The sequence below is a fragment of the Saccostrea cucullata genome, unplaced genomic scaffold (genome assembly GCF_032062105.1).
Source record: "Saccostrea cucullata isolate Sc308-1 unplaced genomic scaffold, CSIRO_AGI_Scuc_v1 ctg4458, whole genome shotgun sequence".
NCBI classification, from domain to species: domain Eukaryota; kingdom Metazoa; phylum Mollusca; class Bivalvia; order Ostreida; family Ostreidae; genus Saccostrea; species Saccostrea cuccullata.
In genome coordinates, this window is record NW_026920784.1 from 96,091 (window position 1) to 115,239 (window position 19,149).

General features: G+C 34.8%; 2 protein-coding genes and 1 pseudogene across 4 annotated transcripts in view; 1 reads left to right on the forward strand and 2 right to left on the reverse strand.

Moving 5' to 3' along the window:
* Positions 1–19,149, reverse strand: part of LOC134257739 (complement C1q tumor necrosis factor-related protein 3-like) — a 78,751-nt gene that overhangs the window by 43,724 nt on the left and 15,878 nt on the right. The gene's annotated exons all lie outside the window — the stretch shown is intronic.
* Positions 1,822–5,693, forward strand: LOC134257705 (uncharacterized; annotated as a pseudogene).
* LOC134257661 (uncharacterized) lies at positions 7,443–9,215 on the reverse strand. Its single transcript, XM_062740256.1, has one exon. It carries the CDS (start codon positions 9,213–9,215, stop codon positions 7,443–7,445), a length of 1,773 nt encoding a protein of 590 aa, XP_062596240.1.

Sequence of the window (19,149 nt, forward strand, 5' to 3'; positions counted from 1 at the left end):
TGGACCACATCGCTCTCTGAGTAACTTTGGCCATTTTGTTCTTTACCAGATTTCCCCCTTGTAATATCTGTTGTGACCCCATCCCACCCCAGAGATCATGATTGGATAAAGAAAAAATTACACTACTTAAGTACTAGTGTGATTCCACATAATTTTCAGCTTTACTGGCCAAGCAGTTTTTTAGATTAAAAATTGCAATGTAAAACCTAGGATTTCCTATTGTGAACCCGCCCTACCCACGGAATCATGATTTGAACATTTTAGAATCTACATTAACCAAAGAAAAAGATTTTAAAAAAAGAATTGAAATCATTATCAATTTGTAAATTACAATGTTTAAGCAGAATTCAATTTTTGTCTTTAAATTAGTCGCAAGTTCTTCTGTAAAACTGACCACTTATTAACAAACCCATCATCATCCGGGGCGTTCAAAACTTGTCAGTGGGTGAAAATGTCTCTGTGTGTATTTTTGACACAAACTATTCTTTCACTCAGCTATTTCATTGCGAGAAGAAGTTTTGAAATTATGAGAACTTTTATCCTTAGTTTCCTGTCGTACGATAGCTGTTGATTTTTTTTTCGTTAAAAACGTCATCAAAAATAGGGGTTAAACAATGAAAACCTTTTGAGTGGAAAGAACACAAAAACATCGATATTCTCACTATAAGCATTTTGGAAAAAGACATAAAACTAAACCTAAAAAATTTCTTGAATTTCTAAAAAAAAAAAAAGTTTAAAAATTATTCATTGCTTGTATAAAAACATTAATTTTCTTATGGTGACTATGCATTTATTTATCCCAAAAATAGATCTTACACAAAAGGCTATATAAAGCTATTTGTTGTCTTGTCTACTAAAGAAAATACTTTTTAAGGCACATTTTTAATCAAATAAATTTATTTTTTCTTATTTCAGAAGAGGCAGTTTGTAACATGTGTGAGCAAATGTCAAGAGAATGTAATCCACAATTTGAGAAGACCAACTGTTCTTTGTACTGTGACGCTAAATACAACCTGAAAAGATCATTGAATTGTTCATATACATGAAAAGTATAATATATACTGTATATATCAAGAAAAAAGTAAATAAAATAGTTATTAGCTAAAATGTCTTATTTCTTGTAATGTTATCGCTACTGATGGCAGTGATCATTTGAGAGATAATTACAAATGAATTCTTATTCTCTTGCCCGTTTTATTTTGGTTTCACTAGTTTTTAGCTCACCTGAGCCAAAGGCTGAGCTTTTCTGATAAAAATTTGTCCGTTATCTTTCGTCGTTGTTGGCGCCGTTGTCGTAAACTTTTCACATTTTCATCTTCTTCTCAAGAACCACTGGGCCAATTTCAACCAAACTTGCTTCAAAGTATCCTTATGTAAAGGAGATGCAAGTTTGTTCAAAAGAAAGACCAATCCTTCTTCCAAGGGGAGATAATTATGAATTAATGAAAAAATAATGTTATCATTTAAGAATCCTCTTCTCAAGAACCACTGGGCCAGGAAAGATGAAACTTATGTGGCAGTATCCTTACCTAGTGTAGATTCAGGTTAGATCAAATCATGACCCCCGGTGGTAGGATGGGGCCACAAGAAGGGATCAAATTTTGCATAAGAATATAGGAAAAAATCACCGGAACAGAAACGTTTTGTTGAGTCAGATTGACATGTAAGCATCTGCAATTAGTGGAGTTTTGGAGCAAGGGGTCACAATGGGAGATCTCGTAATATGTTGGTAAATACTCTAGTTCATGGTAAACATTTGATCGAATGCGATTCCAGCATCACCGATGCGCTTCGCCGCAAGTCATGCGTGATGATGCGAGACTTGTACAGACTGGGTGCAACGTGCAAAGATGGCGTAACGAACTTTGTCAACATTGCTTTTAATTTAGATCTATCTTACTTTCACGATAACAGCAACCATTGCGATGGAGAAAACAGACAGATTTACTCGCGAGTGGTTTCTGCATCAAAAGGGGGATTGGGTTCGTACGTTATCAAAAATTCCTGAGTTCGATGTAGGCAAATTAAAGCATTATTTGACTGAAAGTAGAAACAAGACTTTTGACAAAGAAGATATGAGAGCTTACAAATCGTTAAAAGCGTACAAGTTTTTTGAGGAGGGGTATGTGCAGAAGATTTCGTCACTGCAGATGGACAACTCTTTCCTTGCACGGGCTGAGGTGATGGCTTCCATGGCACAAAGAGTGTACAAACCGTACGTTTGTCTAAGTCTCGAAAGGGATGTCCAGGGTGGATCCTGTGATTGTGTCGCAGGGTGAGAACTTATTTCATGAATAAATAATGAGCCCTGAGCATGGAATTTCCCTGTTTTATTAATACACTTTAACAGACCATCCAGCAAGGCAGTGGTTTAATTTATAAACTACTCAGGCACTGTTATTAAGCACTGTATTTGGTAAAAAAAAAATAAATATAAGGACATTAAAAAAATATATATGTTTGGTTGCCTTATCCCCGTCGACTGGCTAAAAATTGATCAACTAAAAAAAATTAACTATCAGGAAGCATTTTCAAATTTTGAAAATTCAGCATATTGAATTTGAAACTTTTTTTTTTGCATGTTTTGGGAACATATTCTCCCCGAGGCCCTACCATCCCCATTCTTTCATCCTGGAAGAGGGCAAGAAAACATATTTTTTTTAATTCAATGACCTTAAAAAAGAAAAATTGTGTCAGGTACCAAACAAACAAAGAAAATCAAACAACACTTAATTGTTGTATAAATCAAGCTACTTTTTTTTAAACAATACTTCATTATTTCATAGATTATTATATATTTAAATGGATTTTATTTAGCAGTGTATTCTATTCAGCAGAAAACATTGTCTGCTAAATCATGTACATTTCTAAATGTCTTGTTTATGTAGATTTATATCGCGCACAAATATTGAGATAGTGCTAAATCAAATCTGTGCCAACTTGAAACATAAATTTCTGCCAAATATCAAACAAATAAAATATAATACATTTAGAATAAATTCATGGATATGGGTTTGATACCCATGGATATTGAAGATTCCACAGTGCTAGAGAAAATAAATACAAAATATGAATACATGTACTGCTTATGGGCATGAGATATTTGGTTTTAAAAAATTGCCCTTTGAGGCCCGACATGACAATTTTAATTATTTTAGACTATAATTTGTAGGAAGGGTGAGGCATGCAGCCATATAGCAGCATTGCTGTTTGCACTGGATGACTTTGTTGCTAAGGGACTGAAAGATCTACCAGAGGACAGGTCTTCTACAGAAAAATTGTGCCAATGAAACAAACCAGCAAAGAGAAAGACAGAGCCTAAAACTATACACAATATCAGGATAGTCAAGAATGGTCATTATTAATGAGTAATTCACATTCATTATTATTTGTCGAGTAGTATGTACTTTTATGATTAAGGAGTAAAGATCACTAGACAATGAACATGTTGAAGGGTTCTACTATTTATAGGAATAAATTAAGGAAAGATGATACTTGTTTGGAAACATCCACAGTTCAGATACAGCAAAACTCATCTAGTTCGAACTCGGATAAAGTGAACTCACGGATATAGCAAAAACTTTTCCTGGGTCCCCGGCAAAATTTTTAACAAATCATTGTAAAATTTTATGGTTATAGCGAAGTCTGATATAACGAATTTACAGATATAGCAAACTGATTTTGAATCCCGTTGAGATTAAATATAATGAAATTTACATGTTTTATAATGAAATTTCAAAGATTATTAAAAAATTGATAAATTGAACTTACTTTATTTCCTTTTAGCATTTGTCTATATATTTCTATTCATAAGAAAACCATAGTTATTGAAGATATATTTTGTAATACTTGCTTCACTAACATAGTAGGTAATAATACTTGAAGGAAAACATGCATACTGCAAATTCGCTATACTGGTTATACAAATTTGTGATACGGATATAATGAATTTCGGATATAGCAAATTAAATTCACAGGTCCCCAGGACTTTGCTATAACCGGGTTTTACTGTATTTAAGTTTGTTCAAATGATGACCCCTGGGGTAAGGTGGGACTGGCACAATGAGCACACATGTAAATAACCATAAAAATTAAAGCAAGTTTAAGTACAAAAAATATAGCAGTATTGATCTCTTTGTTTCATTGAAAATATTGATTGAAAAGCACACACTGCTAGTAAAGAAATACTACATAATTCATTATTATTGTAGGCAGGAGCCAGGAAAAGTGGTGAAAGGGAGGGAGACCTTGGCATCCTTGAAGTTTGATCCTCGCCCACCTGTAGATCAACTTCAAGAAGAGGAATCCAAATCTCGTTTGACTGAAGCTTTGGAAGGTGCCAATCCAACGTGTGGTTTAATTAAGTATAACAAGCCAGTTCCTGATGTTCCCAACGTTACTGAGTCTTCTCTACTCACCAAAGAAATAGTGTCTACTGTTAAACATTTTACAGATTTTGAGTTGCCTCCAAATATATTAGACTTAAAAAATGCTTGCATGTACTTTAAAGACTCTTTACATTTGGATGGTAATGAAATAGTTGAATTGGAATCAAGAACAAGGGGTCAGTCAAGCTCTCAAGAATGGCACAGCGCTAGAAAATACAGACTCACTGCATCTGACTTTCACAAAGTGTTTGTACGCAGAAGTACAACGGATCCATCAAAACTTCTAAGATATTTTTTATATAACAAAATGAAACCGACAAATGCAATGCTGTTCGGACTACAGCAAGAAAAAAAAGCTACTGAGAAATTCAAATCTAAGTTGGTAGAACAGGGTATACATGACGTTATTGTTGAACAAAAAGGCCTGGTTGTTGATTCACACTGTACATTTTTAGGGGCTTCTGTTGATGGCATTGCTTTGATAAATGGCGAACAATTCGTTTTAGAACTGAAAAATCCTGCTTCAACATGGGACATGGACATACCATCAGCAGCAAAGAAGTTGCCCTGCTTGAAAATGAATGAAAATAATGAGGTCTGTCTCAATGTAAAACATTCTTATTATACTCAGATTCAGGGACAAATGGGAATCTTAAATATTTCAAAATGTTACTTTGTTTTGTGCACTAAGAATGACATTCATATAGAGATGGTTACATTTGACAAACATTTTTGGGAGAGGGTTTTACGTAAACTTACACAGTTTTATGATTATTTCATGTTACCAGAAATTGTTTACCCCTCTGTGAAATTTGGTCTGCCAGCTTTTGATATATCAAAATTTTGAATCAAGGTGTTGTACATATATAGTGTCATGACTCCTTCTCCATTCAAATCCCTTCATGGTACTTATGCGAGAGAAAAGAGAAGTGAACTTTCAAATAACAATGTGTGTAGTGCATGACGTCAACTTAATTTCTACATCTAGGATCATTACATGTATTTGTGTTACAATACATAAGTGATTACATCATGCTTTGATATACAGTATATTATTAAGAATACCATGTTTACTTTTTTCCATATTAAAATGGAGAGGTGTTCCATATGTTAGTGATTTTTTTCAAATCTTGTTAGAAGTTAAATGAGATATTGATGAAAACGCAATGAATTCTCGTATTATCCAAAGTTGATTCCCTCTTTTAAATTATGTAACATTTAGTACATATTTGTCGATCCATTGAACATTGTGGTTGTTTCACACATATATGTTGTATTAACTTTATGTTACACATTAACATTTGTACCATAGTAATTAGATTAAATGAATAATTATTTGACCTTTCTGAATAAGTCAAGGTCAAAATAAAATATTGAAAGCCACATTTAAGTATGTCAGTTTATATTACAGTTATACTGGTAATTAAATTCTTAGAGGTCATTTTAGGTAAGGCCTAGAAAAAAATGTTTGTTTCCGCTTTCCCGACCTACCCTAATTTATAGTGCCGACCCTTAAAATTTTTCTAATGCTTTTGTCCCATGTAGTGCAAGATTTCACCCAGGGAATTATAGTCTCCAACTTCGTAAGCTTTTCAAGACAGAAAGAAGTTTGAGTCACCTTTCTATTATAAGTTTAAGTCACAGAAATGCTTGAAAACACCATTTCTTTTGTCATTAATGTTACTTCTATACACGTTTTGATTAAAGACGTAAAAAAAAAATTTCAAAAAAAAAAAAAAAAAATTGCCTACCAATCTACCCTATAATTTTTTTTCAGCCTGAAAGCGGAAACAAACATATTTTTTTCTAGGCCTAACCTTAGCTTGAAGAAGTTTTTCTGATTGAAAATTGGCTTCTGTCTGTTATCTTCTACTATTTACATTTACATACTCTGAAGAATTGTGACCCCTGACTCTGAAAGGATAAGACATTACTGTGTAGTAAAGAATTATTATTTAAAATCAAGACAACTGGTGGTATGTTGGGATCACAATAGGAGATCAAAGTTTTACTATATGCATAGGATATACTAAGTATAGGGCCACCAATAAAGAAAATGTTTGTTTGATGTCCTCCGACCAACCCATTGAAATTGCCCCTACCCATTAATTTTTTTCAGCACTTTGATTTTTTTTTTAGTTTCTATAGTATACCAGAATTTTTCTAGGATGTATTTTGATTTAAAGTTGTATAGCAATAAATAATCAATTTGTATACTAAGCTATCCATGTAATGCAAACATCAATAAATTTCTGAGTCTGACTTTTATGACAGTAATCATTTTGTCCAATACTGTAAAGCAAAAAAAAAAAAAAATGAAATTAATACCTACCTACCAACCTTGAAAAATGTGGGTGGTAGTACATCAAACAAAAATATTTTTACTGATGGTCTAGGTGGGAAAACTGCAGACCTTTACTGACTTGGATGGAAATATGGCTATTTGTTTCTTACAATTATCAGCTAGTGGCATAACTTTCCCACTATACGTACAGTAAACCATGATTACAGCGAATACCCTTATAATAAATTGATGCTCATACCAAAGTGATTTTCAGTCCCCATATAGAAATAATACTGTAAACTTATTGTATAAAATGAATTACACTTACAACAAAGCAAAATTGTCCCTGGCATTTGTTAGAAGCATGTTTTACTGTAATTTCAGTCAGCCAATTGAATTGAATGCTTTTGCAAATCACTCATAAATTTTGTATAAATTTAATTTACAGTTATGCAATCTGAGAATTAAATGCACAAAAATTCTCTGCATTTCAAAGATTTTAATGTAGCAAAAAACATTTTTCTTGTAATATCAAAGCAAAACATGCATTACAATAAAGTGAAGTATTATAAAGCATGACAGCTAGGAAAAAAATTGATTTCCTTGAATAGACCATTACAGGTAATAATATGCATATGTCCGGTTTACATTGTACAGAGTAACTGAATGTACATTATTTCATCAACTGTCAAGAGTGCAGAACAAATGATATTACCTAAAATCTCAAAAACTATACTTCATTTATTTTATGATAGGAGTCTGAAAATTGATTAACAAGTTTTAAAAATATCATCAGCAACAATATGCAAACTTAGAGGCATAGTTCTGTCTAAAATGTGAAAAGTTTTTATTCTCTGAATCGCTCTTTCGATGTGGATTCTAACCTCAGCAATTCGGTGTGTAGTTTCTACCTGTTCACTGGACAACTGAAAATTTCCATTGCGAAATGGGGGAATGTTTAAACTAGCACCTCTTTTAATTAGCTCCGCATCAATTTCAAAGCCTCGATCGGCCATGACATTGTCACCCAGTTCTATGAGGTCAACTATGCCAGAGTTTTGAACAATGAATTTATCTGATGCAGCTCCTCCATACAAAGTTGACACATAGGACACAGTTCCATCAGGAGTTATTCCAACCAGCGCCTTGTAAGTGTTTCGATGTTTATAAGAACTCCATGTTTCTCGCTGAGCTTTTAAAGCTGAAGGTTTTTGGATAGGAATTTCAGTACAGTCCAGTATTATTCTAGTATTTTCAAACTTGCTAAAAGAATCTGGTCTTAAACTCTGTACCTTTTCCCTACAAGGAAAAGGAAACAGCACTTCCAACTCCAGACGTAGAAAACGAATCCAAGTGTTAAATATTTTTGAAAATAGAGATGCAGAAATATCAAAGCGGTTAGCAATATTTTCAACTAAAAGCCCAAGTTTTAAACGTACTAACACTGCAAAAAATTCATTTTTAAGGCTCAGTTTTCTGGAAGGGCCTTTGTTTTCATGAGTTCGAACTGTAGTTTCATTTCCTTGCCAATAGGTCATTTTAGATGCTTTTGGTTCAAAATAGGTAAATAAAGCATTGAAAGTTTCTAAATGTGGTAAACCAGTGTAAAACTGGGCATTTTCATTACAAGTCATTAAGTTTTCAACACAAAACAATTTCTTGTTTAAACATGCATTTTCTTTAGCAGGTAGTTTTACTTTTTCTTGTAGTTCATTAATAAGTTTTTGGTGATGTTTAAATTGAATATTTGTGAGGTTAGTAGTATGTCCTTCAAAAGTGTCAACTTGAACAACTGTAGAATATGAGGTAGAGCTAATAACAGTTTCAGTCTGTACTGAGGTGTTTCCAGTTTCACACACAGCTTGTGAGGAAGTGTCTGTACAGAAATTTGCACTGTCTAAATTAAATTTGGTTGGTGTCACCCAAAATTTGTAGTAAGTATGATCAGGCGTGGTACCAGGGGATACAGGGAACTCCACTAATACATTGCTTGTATTTTCAGAATTCTGATCATCAGATATTTCAATTTCATTCTGCACATCTTTTAAATCGAGTGGAAATGAAAATTTTCCAGACTTTTGTAAAATTTTTCGTTTATCAGAAATGGCTTTATTCACTGCTGTCGAATAATTCTGAGCCCGTTCGCTGTTGTTCGTTCGTCTTTTAGAGGCAGTACTTATCTGAATCGGTAAATTTTGAGTGGGAATGTAGTCAACATTCGTGGGATCATTGCTCTTTCTACCCGACACAAAATGTAAACCGCACACCTTTGTATTCTCTGTAATTGTCAACTCTCCTCGCTTCTTACCAAGCTTCCTGCCCGTTGCTCTTATCCAGGCATTACGACGGGAAATCGGTGCTGCCGGTATCTGGTGAAAAGCGTGCCCTTTGGGCAAATTGGACCTCCTGTTTGAACAGTTAACCACACAACAATGGTCGTTTTTACCCATACTTTTAGCTGCTATTTTCAACCCGGCATCAGGCATGATCAGCGTCCGACATGTCGCACCCAGCGTGTAAAATAACGTAATCTCTCGCGACATCTCCAAGAAAGCCGAGCACGCGCTGTAATACTATGAAGTAGAGTATTCTTTAAAAAAAATTATTTCAAGTGTGGCAAAATTACACATGTATGCTTAATTGATATAGTGACTTCCTAAAGAAATAAAAAATTCAAATCCCTCTCTCCCCTCGCATGTATACTTTTCAATACTGAGCTGATTTGTGTTTTTTAACTAGCCGATGTGCTCAAGTGGGCGATGTGGCCAACGGATCTCATATTGTTAAGTCGATCCTGTAATGCCTTTTAAAATTAATGTATAAGTCAGTGGAATTGGTATTTTAATTGCATTTCTATGATATCGCAAAATAGTATTTGTGTATCCAAACAATAAGTCTATGATTTCGATATCCATCAAAGTGAAGTACGGTTTGGTTCTCTTTTTAGTAGATTTCTGATATGCCATTATTCGGCCGTTTGTTGAGAGGGTATATCAAAACGATTCGTCAACTTTTCAATAGAGAAAAACAGTATACTATAATAGAACTTTTGCGAAGACACTGACTTTTACAATCGATGGCTTACTTTTACACCAAAAAAATATACGGGAGCTCTTTTGTGAAAAAATATTGATCTCAAAATTATTGGATTCATACCTTGGGAGAGATCCTCGCTTGATTGTGCAAACATATACTTTGATTTTTGGAGTTTAAATTCTACAACATATGATCGACGTCATTTTTTGATTGATTTTTCACACCTCGACTACAAATCGACATTACTTGTGCATCCCTTTTCTCTCCGACTCTCTTTTGGCATTAAAAAAGTACTCTGGATGCATTTTTTTCTCCGTAGCCAGTTAAAACATTTCTTAGGTCTTAACCATTTTTTTTTATCGGCAAAACTTTATAGAATATCGGAAAAGGAAACCCCTCTCCCTTTTTGACGTCATTTTCAAGGCCTTATTTTTTGGACACTCCATGTAAAATTTACGATAATTTTCTATAGAACTTCTAGAATCGGGTATAGATTCCATATTTTATGGAACGATAGCATTTCAACACATACCTGAATTAACTGGATTTTTGGAGGTCAAATGTTCATATCAAAAGATTTTTTCTCAGTTTGCGCCGCCTGGACATAACATTGCTTACAAAAACATCACTAATTTATTATAAAATAAAATTAATGATTTGAGTTTTATTCTATAGAAAGAAAGTATGATGCTTACTAGATATTTTAAAATTCATTGATGTGCCTAAAGCGGTTTTAATTTTATGACGCTAGTCCAGGAACTTTTAAATACCCCCTCGTAGTTTGACCTGAACCACGTGTTCGAAGTAACGAGTAAACATGTATTTGGCGTAGACGTATTCAATCAACAATTGGTCAGTTGCTCATGGTAAGATCCTCTGTGCGCATTAATAGCAATAGCCATATAAGGCAAACAAAGGTTTGTCAGTGCACATGAAATTACACATTTGTAAGAGCGTTTCGGTCGTTTGTGAGCTATAATTTTTGCAGTTAACTATAAGTTGTATCTATTGTATTTTAAACCCCCCCTTTTACACACATTTTTCACAGGACATGTTTTCAGAAGAAACAGACTATAGCAATTTCCTGTTTACTGCAATTTTTTTTTATAAAACCGGATCTACCTTATAACCTTTGAGGTAAACCTAAACCACGTGTCTTAGTTTAAATCACAATAACATTAGTAGGGGTCACAGGGCTTTGGATCGCTTAAAAAAATTGTGTGTGTAAAAAAAAAAAATAAAGGTATTGAACTCTTACACTGGGCACCTAATTTCGCTAATAAAATATTTTTTATTCTAATGCTCTAAAATTCTACTTTCTATTTAAATCTATTTATAGATAAACATTCTTCAATTCTACCAAAGCTCATTCCGAAATTCCATATATTTCTTGAGATATTTTGAAATCAATTTCAAAAATGAACTACTTTCTTTTACTCGACATTAGCTTAGGCCCTTGGTCATTCACATGTAAACAGACGGTGTTTGAAGTGCGGCGAAGAGTTGCATAGTATTTGCAAAATCTTTCAATAATTTAAAGTTGATTTCTTACTCCAGATTTTAACGTTAAGTCCGTAATAATATTCCTTTCGAGAAAAATTATTTTAAAAACGTCCACATCAAAACTACCGCCATGTTGATTATGAATGTAAATGAAGCCATGGTAGAACGAATTTTTCCAGGAATGCATTATATACCTTTCAATTTTCAAAACAATTAGACCGCTAAAATGTTGTTTGTAACTTAGTTACACCATATGATCAAATTAAAGAAAAACCTTGTAAAGCTTGAATGCAAATGAGCAAAAATTCATTGAGTTTAGAATAAATGAACTGTAGCGAGATAGCGCTTAAATCTGACACCGTAAATATAAGTAACTGGATGGCTCTCAATAAATGATACTTTTGACCCCCGACAACTTTCTGATCTTTTTTTAAACCAATTGATTTTTAAATTAAATGATGGACTCCGTAAATAATTAAAATAAGATTCAAATATCTTGAGATGATGGTTTATTTTGACTTAATCTCTTAACAAACAAATCAATTAAAGTTCAAACACTTACAAGATTCAATCAAGAAAGTACAATTAAAAAAATCAAAGTGGCTGCAGACGTCCCTAAACCCTAAATTTACCCAAAAATATTGAGCTTCCCTAAGACATAATTAATTTCTAAAACGACTCTAATAAATAAATGCTAAAATATTACTTCTCCAATTTACTGAATTAAAAAGATTGAGAAAATTTCCCCAAAGTTATTAAAATTTCACCTACATCCTATCTTAAACCCAAAATAATCCGGAGTCCCCGTTATACAACGGTAGCTCACTTATATACCCTCGGGAAACGGTCCCGTTCTAAAACACAACGGAATCCGTTGGAAAGCAACGGAATTCCAGCAGGAAAATACAACGGAAAATAGTTCCCGTCTATTAAAAATTACTTTAACAAGTATGAAATATGAATAAACAATAACTCTAATTCATTAATGCATCATAAAACATAATTAATTACCTTAAAGCTCATTTTTCCATGTAAAGGCAAAAATCGGTCAGCGCATAAATATCAGATGCGCGGATCAAGAAGTAAACGAAAATTCACCCATAATGCATTGCGCCGCCATGTAAATAGAAAACAGACTGTCTGCAGTTTACAACATGTGCTTGCATATTACAGGTAAAATATTAGTGAAAAACGTAATTTAATCAAAACATCTAGTAGATCTTACTCTTTTTACAACATTTATGCAATTATTTCAACAAGGACATTATTAAATACGAAAGGACATGCATGTATTACATATACTCGTTCTACTTTCACTTTGCATACGAAGACATGAAAAGTTGTGAATCCAATTTTTGAACATCACCTTATAAATATACAATACATGCGGTCAAATTACTCAAATTATAAATCATTCATAGGATTTAATTAATATGCCAATATTTGTATTCTAAATACAAATAAAATATGGAAACTTGAAATGACCAAACATTACATTTACCCCTCCGTTTAAAATTTCATGTCCCCATGAACACTAAATCATATAATATTTCAATAACAACAAACTTTTATAACAAATTATAACATATGATACATAATCAGTGAACTCACTGCATATAATGAATACATCATTCGCCCTACTCAAATACCATGAATACTGCATACAACTCAACTTTTAATGAGTACAATTAATTAAAAATGAAATTCATAGATGGCACATCTTTCAAAATATGGCACATAATTTATAATAGTTAAAAACCACCCACCAACCCATCTAAACTGTCAAATTGATCCCTGTTAATTCAAATGTACATAATCAATTAACACATTAAAAAAATCTATGATGAACAATAAAAATAAACATCCATATTACATTCTGTGATAATTAATAACCTTTCAACTAAACTGTTCACATTTCACTTCCTGAATCTCTTAATTGGTCCGTAGTTTTGGAAGGGGCTGTTTTCTGTAGTTCCTAACGGGTGAGCTCGTAAATCTTCCAGGTTCCTCATCTCATGAATTCCTGTCTGGTGATCTCAATCTCCTAGGTGCCTCATCTCTTTGAAATTATAGTTCCCCTCTGAACCTGTAGTTCATGGTTTATGTTCCTCATAGGAAGGATAATTCAGGCAACAACATCCGTAGGTGTCTAGTCATGATAGGGCTTAAGCTTGTCATGATGTATGACTTTCTGGGTATGCTTGTCAAGGGATTTCACTCTGTAAGTAAGATCTGAGATTTTCTCCACAATAGTACAAGGTCCCCAGTAACAATTACTAAGTTTCCCTGTGTCAAATTCATTTAGAACCCAAACTTTGTCTCCAACCTTGTAATTATTGAGAAAAGTTTTCAGATTATAGAAGTGTCTTTGTCTCTCTGCAGAGCTATTTAAGTGCTGCCTAGCTATCTTGTGTGCTTGTTGTAAACGATCCCTTAGTGATTCCACATATTCCCCATAGTCTACCACAGAGTTATCTTCCTTTGTTCTACTGCCAAAAATGATCTCTGTAGGAATTCGCACTTCGCGTCCTAGCATCAAAAGATTTGGTGAAATACCTGTTGATTCGTGTACACTTGATCTGTATGCTGCACCAAGGCATCCTAAATACAAGTCCCAGTCTGTTTTGTCATCTTTGATATAGCACTTAATCATTTTGAGGAGTGTTCTATTGAACCTTTCAGTTTTCCCATTGCATTGAGGGTGACGTGGGGTAGTTCAAGTCTTCTTTATTTCAAGAAGTTCACATAATTCATGAAAAAGATTACTTTCATAGTTACGACCTTGATCTGAATGTATTGACTCTGGACAACCAAACCGACTTATAACCTCATTTAATAGTACCCTAGCTGTTGTGACTGCTGTCTGATCTGGAATAGGAAAAATTTCAACCCAGTTACTGAAATGATCAGTTGCCGTTAAAATATATTTGTTTCCTCTTGGGGTCTCTGGCAATGGACCCAGTATATCAGTGGACAATCTGTCCATAGGAGCTCCTACAGTCATGCATCCTAAACTTGCTCTCGGTTTGTGGTATGGTTTCCTGTTTTTCTCACAGACTTTACAACCTGACACATGAGCTGTAATATCCTCTTTCATTTCAAACCAGAAGAAATTCCGAGAAACTTTATCTTGGGTCTTTTTCCTTCCCAGATGACCACTCAGTAAATTGTCATGTGCTAAGGTAATTACTTCCTTCCTTAATTTTCTGGGGGTTACAAATTGCAAGTGAGATCCAGAATTGTCTTTCTTGTGAAATTTTTTTAGTAATAGTCCATCTTTAATTTGAAGAGTGTCAAACATCTGCCAGTAGTATCTAACAGCTGGTGTTTGCATTAAAAGTTCTAACCTATCAGGCCTAGTCTGGTTCTTCACCCATTCACACACGGGACCTATGTCTGGGTCATTTAGCTGATCTTTCTGTAATTGACTTCTACCGTATTTTGTCCAAAATGTAGTATAACCCTTCTCTTTGTTCTGTGTTTGTTGTCTAGTATTCACTGCCCTGATTTGTTGATCCTGCCCCCCAAGATCACATGCCTCCAAACTTTGGCCAGAAGCCTGGAAACAGGGATCTTGTTCCATGCTGGATTTCTGTAAGAAAGAACTACACATTTCAAAAGATCTCTTCCGACATTTATTGCAAGGTCCACATTTTAAATATTCTAAGTTGTCTGTTTCAGGACAAGTACAGTCTGCAGGATTTTCACATCTGCTCATAGCATCCGCATTCCCATGCTTGTGACCTGGGCGATATTGTACTGAAAAATTAAAGTAAGAAAGAATTTCTAACCAACGGGCAATACGCCCTTTTGGTTCCCTGAGTTTGAATAACCAGACAAGTGCCTGATGGTCAGTTCGCACTGTAAATCTACGTCCTAGCAAATATTGCCTGAAATACTCTACAAAATATCTTAGAGCAAGTAATTCCTTGTCGGTAATACAATAATTTTTCTCTGACTTATTCAATGAACGACTCCCATATGCAATAACTTTTTCAGTGCCATTCTGTATTTGGGACAGGACGCCTCCAATTGCTACATCACTAGCATCTGTGTCTAGGATATATTCTCCTTCATCTAAAGGGTATGCCAAAATGTTAGGACTAGAAAAGGATTCCTTTAACTGTGTAAATACTTTTTCACATTCCTCTGTCCAAATGAATGGCCTCCCTTTCTTAGTTAATTCTACTAAAGGTCTTACTAGTTTAGCAAAATCTTTGATAAATTTCCTATAGTAGCTCCCCATCCCTAGAAGTTGTCTAATTTCAGTAACTGTCGTTGGGCGAGGCCACTGTAAAATCTTTGAAGTATTATCGGGATTAGGCAGCACTCCTTCAGCTGATACCACATGGCCTAAAAATGTGACACTTGTTTGGAAAAGATTACACTTTTCTGGCTTAAGTTTCATTCCAGAACTTTTTATTCTTAAAAATACATCTTCAACTCGTTTCAGGTGCTCCTGGAAAGATGATCCAAAAACAACAATGTCATCGAGATAGATGATACAAGTCTGCCAGTTTAATCCTTGCAAAACAAGTTCCATAAGTCTCTGGAATGTGGCACAAGCTGTACTTAAACCCATAGGCATTGTAGTAAATTCGTAAAGTCCGTATTTGGTAATGAAGGCCGTCTTAGGAATATCTTCCTCTTTTACTGGTACCTGGTGGTATCCGGATGTAAGATCAAAAGTAGAAAAGTATACAGCTCCTCGGACTGTATCTAAGCAGTCCTGAACTCGAGGAAGTGGAAATGCATCCTGGAGAGTTACTGTATTAAGATGTCTATAGTCAATACAACATCTGGTTTTTCCATTTTTCTTTTTAACTAATACTATGGGACTAGCCCAAGGAGAACTGGACTTTCTGATTATTCCTTGTTCCATCATTTGTTTGACCACTTTTTGTTCCTCTTCTGCAAATGCTAAAGGCACTCTTCTTGGAGGCTGTCTAATAGGCTTGGCACTCCCTGTATCAATTTCATGATGTACAAGTGTAGTGACTCCTAAATCGGTATCGTCTTTTGAAAAGATAGACTGATAATTAGAAAGTAGATCTGCAATTTCTTTGCATTCTTCATGAGTTTTGTTTTGAATTGCTCTGTTATATAATTCTAAAAGATGATCAGGAACAATTGACTCTGAAGAGTTGTCTCCCTTGTCAGAGTGATCTACTTGTAGTTTCCTAACTTGTTCTCTACTTAATTGATCCTTGTTTTCTGACGACAAGACTTCTGTAATATTTAAGGGATGGACAAGTTCTGCTTCTCCTAAAACATCATCCTGCTGTATCTTGGATTCTGTATTGAATGGATTTAAAACTCTAATTTTTGCTGAAATTGTATTCTCCATGTCTGTCAAACAAGAAGCCATTAAAAGAGGAAACCGATTATTGAAATCACTTGTAGGTTCTATACAAAAGATAGTACTCTGTAAATCCTTGTCAGACTCAAATCTGTCAATAAAAACATCTATCAGCTTCTCACAGTAAGCCGGAATGACATAATCATCTGCTGCTATAACCCTCCTGGTTTTGTCGAGTGTTTGTCTAAATTCAATTTCTGTTCCTCCAAAATTGATAGTATTATCATGCAAGTTTATATTGACTGGTCCATTTTCTGGTTTTAACAGTATATCTAATCCCAAAAGTGCTTGGTCCTCTATTTCTGCCACAATTATCTCCTCCTGGCAGGTCTGATGACCAAGTTGAACTTCAAAAATGGCCTTTCCAAACTCTTTCAGTGGTTCTCCACTTACACTTGTTGACAATGTAGATTTATTTAACTTTGGTCTCTGGTCTTGAGGAATTCTCTCATAAGTTTTCTTTGATATAATGGATCTTGTCGCACCAGTATCTGTAGTCCATACCAAATCTACTCCTTGTACAGATCCATTTATATACTCCTGGACAGCTATTGATTTGTCTTAAAACACTAGTAACAACATCCGTGCAACAACTCGTATTAAGGGATTCACCTGCATTTGTATCAAGCATCTCACTTGATGTAAGTTGAGTGTCAGACTCACGCATATTAAGTAATTTGCTAGCATTTGTATCAAGCATCTCACTTGATGTAAGTTGAGTATCAGACTCACTAAATGTCTGAGTTTCACAATTAGGGTTAACAATGGGCACCACATCACAGTCCACCAAACTGTCTCCAAGTGTGTCCAAACAACCAACAACCCTATTCTCCTCCACTTCACAAAGTTTTCGCTGATCATGAGATTTACAAGGCCCACTACCTATACTCTCAGCATCATAAAATATATCTTCATCTAAATCGCAGTGATCTCCCTTAATTTGTTGCAAATTATCCTCTACTGCCTCTGTGCTTCCAGAGAAATCAAAGCAGGTATTTCGCTTCTCATTTATACAACAATTTTGAAAAGTTTGGCCATTTTTAAAATTCAACCGGGTCATCCCTTGGCCCTCAGAGCTGACCCTTTCTAGTTTGACGAAGATTTAAATTCAGCAGCTCTAGGATTAAGTTTACTCTCCACATTTCCATTCTGAACCTTCTTTTCGCTTGAACAATTCCTTGCAAAATGCCCTTGTTCACCACAGCGGTAACATATCAGGGGGTACTTCTGTTTACGGGGCTGTTCTATAATGTTTGAAGAGGATTTTGAGGAGAGGACTTCATTTAAGATGTCCTTTAGTTCTGCCCTGGTTATAAAATCAGAATTTTTCTGACTCTGTTTGACTCTACTGCCCTGTTCAGGAGTTTGTTTTTGTTGGCCTTCTGTTTCTTTAGGATTCATTTTAGGATTTTTGTCTGTGGCCTTTGGAGAGCTAACTGGTTTCATCTGTTGACCTACTTGTCGTATTTGTTTCCTTTTGTGATAGCGGTCATTTTCATCATCTGCTCTGGGGTACCTAGTTGTCTCCTCATACTCAATAATAAACTTGACAGCTTCCTCAATGGTAGAGGGGTCTTTGTTCAGCTCGACATAAATTCTAGCCTTCTCATTCATGAGACCTAGTAAAAACCGTGAAACTAGATCCTCTTGCCGTGTAACATGATCTCTATTTGGGTAAGCCTTACTATAGAGGCTTTTTAATGCTGCTCCATAAGACTGGGCAGATTCTCCATTTCTTTGATCCCTTCTCCTGAATTTTGTCTGAAAGGTCTTATGAGATTCATAAACCCCAAAACGATTCCCAAGTTCCCTTCTCAGTTTCCTGTAGCTTGTCAAAATTTCTGAACTTAGCTCCTCAAAAACAAACTCGCCTGCTGTGCCTTGTAATCTCGGCAAGAGCTGTCCTAACTTTTATTTGTCTGTCCATCTGTTGTGACTGGCTACAGCCTCAAATCTATTGATGTAGGCTTTCCAACTTTCATCTGGGTCTCCTTTGAAAGCAGGTAGTTTTACTGAAACTTGTTTTTCTTTGAAAATCCTGTTTGTAGACACAGAACTTGCATTGTCACCTGAGTCAGACTCATCACTTGACTCATCACTGTTTGAGTCCTTGTTGGTACTCTTGTTGAGCATACTTTTTGTCTGTGATTTGTTGTGTTCTTTATTGACATGGGGGTTTTCTTTGAAATCTTTTAAAGTAGTTTTGAAAATATTCCCTATGGTCTCGGTCATCTTGCTGAGTGCTCCATTTATCATTTGAGCAAATGTTTCTAACATATTTGTTTGGCTTTGATTTATTGAGTTTTCATTCTTGTCAGGATCTTTTCCTTCATTTTGAGTATTCCTATCTTGTGTGAGGTTTGAGGGTCTTGACATTCTTTTAGTGTATGTCTTGTTTCTCTTGTTCTTAGAAATGAGAGGACTTGCAATTGAAGATTTGTTGACTTTTTGTGGGGGTTGTACTATAATTTCAGGGTACAGTACATGTACACCCTCTGTGTTTGAATGATCCTCTGTGTTTGAATGATCCTCTGCATCTGAGTTGCATGTGGAGTTGTCCTCATCATATTCTGTTAAAA